This window comes from Equus caballus, chromosome 7 (assembly GCF_041296265.1).
Source record: "Equus caballus isolate H_3958 breed thoroughbred chromosome 7, TB-T2T, whole genome shotgun sequence".
NCBI classification, from domain to species: domain Eukaryota; kingdom Metazoa; phylum Chordata; class Mammalia; order Perissodactyla; family Equidae; genus Equus; species Equus caballus.
In genome coordinates, this window is record NC_091690.1 from 32,553,092 (window position 1) to 32,556,706 (window position 3,615).

A 3,615-nucleotide genomic window follows, 5' to 3' on the forward strand; every position below is an offset into this window, starting at 1 on the left:
TTCTAACAGGTGCATGGTGCTATCTCACTGTGGTTTTAATTTGCATTTCCCTTTGACTAATGATGTTGTATATTTTTTCAAATATTTATTTACCATTTGTATGTCTTCTTTCATGAAGTGTCTATGCAAATCATTTGCTCATTTTTCTTGAGGTAGAGGGATTTCTTGGCTTTTTTTTTTTCCCGAGGAAGATTCACCTTGAGCTAACATCTGTGCCAATCTTCCTCTATTTTGTATGTGGGTCACCATCACAGCATGGCCACCAACAAGTGGTCTACGCCTGCACCCAGAAACCAAACCTGGGCTACCAAAGCAGAGTGCACTGAACTTAACCACTAGGCCATGGGGCTGGCCACCAGAACTATTTATTGAAAAGACTATTTATTCTCCACTTACTTGCTTTTGCACAATTTGTCAAAAATCAATTGACCTCAGGTGTGCAGGTCTGTTCTTAGGTTCTCTATTCAACTCTATTGGTCTATGAGTCTCTTCTTCCACCAGTACCACATGATCTTGATTAATGTACCATTACGATGAGTTTTGAAGTCAGGTAGTGTGAGCCCTTCAACTTCATCATTTTCTAAAATTGTTTGTCTATTCCAATTCTTTTGCTTTTTCACGTAAACTTTAGAATTATCTTTTCAATATTTACAAAAATATCTACTGGGATTCGGGTTGGGATTATATTAATTATATAGATTAATTTGTGGATAATTGATTTCTTAACAACATTGAATTTTCCAATCCATGACCGCAATTTATTTCTCCATCTTATGTGTCTTCTTTATTTGCTTTCATTAGTGATTTGTTTTTAATATACTGATCCAGCACATATTTTGTTAGATATAAAACTATGTATTTTTGGTTTAAGTTGTAAATGGTACTATTTGTTTTAATTTTGATTTTCATTTTTTGGTTGCAGGCAAATGGAAACACAAGGGACTTTTGTATATTGACTACAATTGTATCCAGTGACCTTGCTAAATTCACTTAGTAGTTCTAGAAGCTTTTATTGTAGATTCCTTGGGGTTGATTATGTAGATAAATATATAGTTGTACATAGAAAGAGTTTTTTTTTCTTTCTTTTTATCCCCTTGATTTTTATTTTTCTTCCCTTATTCCACTGGCTAGGACTCCCAGTATGATGTTAAATATTTCTAATTTCTTCAGCATCATATTTTTTTCAAATCTAAAATTTCTATCTGATTCGTTTTCTGTACTTTATATTTCTCTGCTGAGAACTTGTATCTTTCCATTAATTTTAAGTATGTTTATCTTTATCACATGGAGTAAACTTATAACAGATGCTTAATATCTTTATCTGAATTTCAGGGTAGAGTTCGTATCTGTTGATTATCTTTTCCCTTGAGAATTGATTACATTCTCTTGGTTGTATGTTGAATAATTTTAGACTGCATCTTGGACATCTTTGATGTTGTGTTGTTTACACTCTGCATTCTGTTAAAAATCTCTGGAGAATATTGATTTTTGTTAGCTTGTCTTTTTGTTTTAACAGATTGTCAATCCAGTTAGCATCAGACATGTAATTTCTCTTGCCGTCTTGGCAATGCTTTCAATGTCAGTTCAGTTTTCAAAGACCTTAATATGCCACATCACATTTGTCCTTCAAATGTACCACTCAGAGGTTAGTCTGAGACTTGGATGGTGTTTTAAATTGTATTTCAGTGACACTTCTTGGGGTCCATTCCACATATGCAGAACTTAGGAGTGAGCCCTGACTTTGTTCCCTTCTTCAGCTCTCCTGTTTGCAGAGATACACCCCAACCACCTCCAACACACACACACACACACACACACACACACACACACACACACACAGTCTCATGCTGCTTCCAGATAATCCCAGAATTGAGATTACTTTGGGGCAGGAAGAAAAACAAGAAGAGAGAGAAAGAGGAAAAAAGCCAACAGAGATTCCATCATTCTCTTTGATTATGGAAACTCCTTTTATCAAGTTTCATTAAAAAAAAGTCACCTGTTGGAGTTTTAGTACCCAGAACAGCCACCATACAATTCTGTAATTGTGAACTACATTCAGCTCAAAAGCACAAGAGCAAAGAGCAGGAAAAAGTAGAAACCCCCATCTCTAAGTGTTTCCCCTGCAAATTGTGTCTCCTCTCCACAATCTGCCTCTTTCTGTTTACTTTTAAGAGCTCTTAGGTAAATATTTGTTGTATTTTACCCAGCGTGTTTAATGGTAATCTGTGGGAAAGATAGACTGTAGTGAGCTTAATCTAACTTGACAGAAACCAAAATTTCCAGGATGTAGTCAATAATCTTTATTATCTTTATGTTTTTATGTAGGTATATCCCTACATAAGAAGGTTGCTTGTTGATTGTTAAAACATGAAACCAATACATCCAACAGAGAGCTTCTTGGTTTGGCATCAGTGTTCACACTTTGGAGAACTGTGTTCTTTTTGAAAGTCCAACATTCTGACAAAGATGACGAATACCTCAGCGGTAACTGAATTTATTCTGCTGGGCATCCCACACACAGAGAATCTGGAGGCCATACTCTTTGTCCTGTTTTTGGTCTTCTACTTCTTCACTCTTGTGGGGAACCTGCTCATCCTATTGGCAATTGCCTCCTCCACTCGGCTTCACACCCCCATGTACTTCTTCCTGTGTAAACTGTCTGTGTGTGACATATTTTTCCCTTCTGTAAGTTCCCCCAAAATGCTCTTCTACCTCTCGGGAAGCAGCCGAGCCATCTCTTATGCAGGCTGCGTGTCTCAGCTCTTCTTCTACCATTTCCTGGGCTGTACCGAGTGTTTCCTGTACACAGTGATGGCCTATGACCGCTTTGTTGCCATATGTTACCCTCTACGCTACATAATAATCATGAGTCACAGACTATGTGCCATACTGGCCATTGGGACTTCATTTTTTGGCTGTATTCAGGCCACCTTTCTAACCACTCTTACCTTCCAATTGCCCTACTGTGGTCCCAATGAGGTGGACTATTACTTCTGTGATATCCCAGTGATGCTGAAGCTGGCTTGTGCAGACACCTCAGCCCTGGAGATTGTGGGGTTCATCAGTGTGGGCCTCATGCCCCTCAGCTGCTTCCTTCTCATCCTCACCTCCTATAGCTGCATTGTTTGTTCCATTCTTCAAATTCAGTCTGCCGAAGGACGACGCAGTGCCTTCTCCACCTGCAGTGCCCATCTCACTGCCATCCTCCTCTCTTTTATGCCAGTGGTCCTCATCTACCTACAGCCCACGCCCAAACCTTGGCTTAATGCAACTGTTCAGGTTCTGAATAACCTGGTCACGCCCATGCTGAATCCCTTGATCTACAGCCTGAGAAATAAGGAAGTGAAATGTTCTCTGAGGAAAGTGCTACAGCAAGTGGCCTTCCTTCCTGAGAAGTCATAGATATCAGTAACTACAGGGATCCAGGCAAAGTTCAAGCCACTATTGTTCTATGGCTTTGAATTCTCTACTTACCAAAAGGCTGTTACTTTAGTGCTCTCCTCCTAACATTCACTTCTTCTTCTACCTAATGAGCTTGTCAGAGAAACGTGCTATTCCAATTCAGGCAGCAATTTGAAGTAAAGAAAGGACAGTAAGAAAGAGTTGAAGGGGAAA

The 3,615-nt window shown here is 38.9% G+C and overlaps 1 protein-coding gene across 1 annotated transcript; it reads left to right on the forward strand.

Annotated features, from left to right (window-relative positions):
• Window positions 1-2,466: 2,466 nt before the first annotated feature.
• On the forward strand, window positions 2,467-3,402 carry OR10D1O (olfactory receptor family 10 subfamily D member 1O). Its single transcript, NM_001391532.1, is given in 1 exon segment — window positions 2,467-3,402. A coding segment is annotated over 1 exon segment (936 nt).
• Window positions 3,403-3,615: the final 213 nt, after the last annotated feature.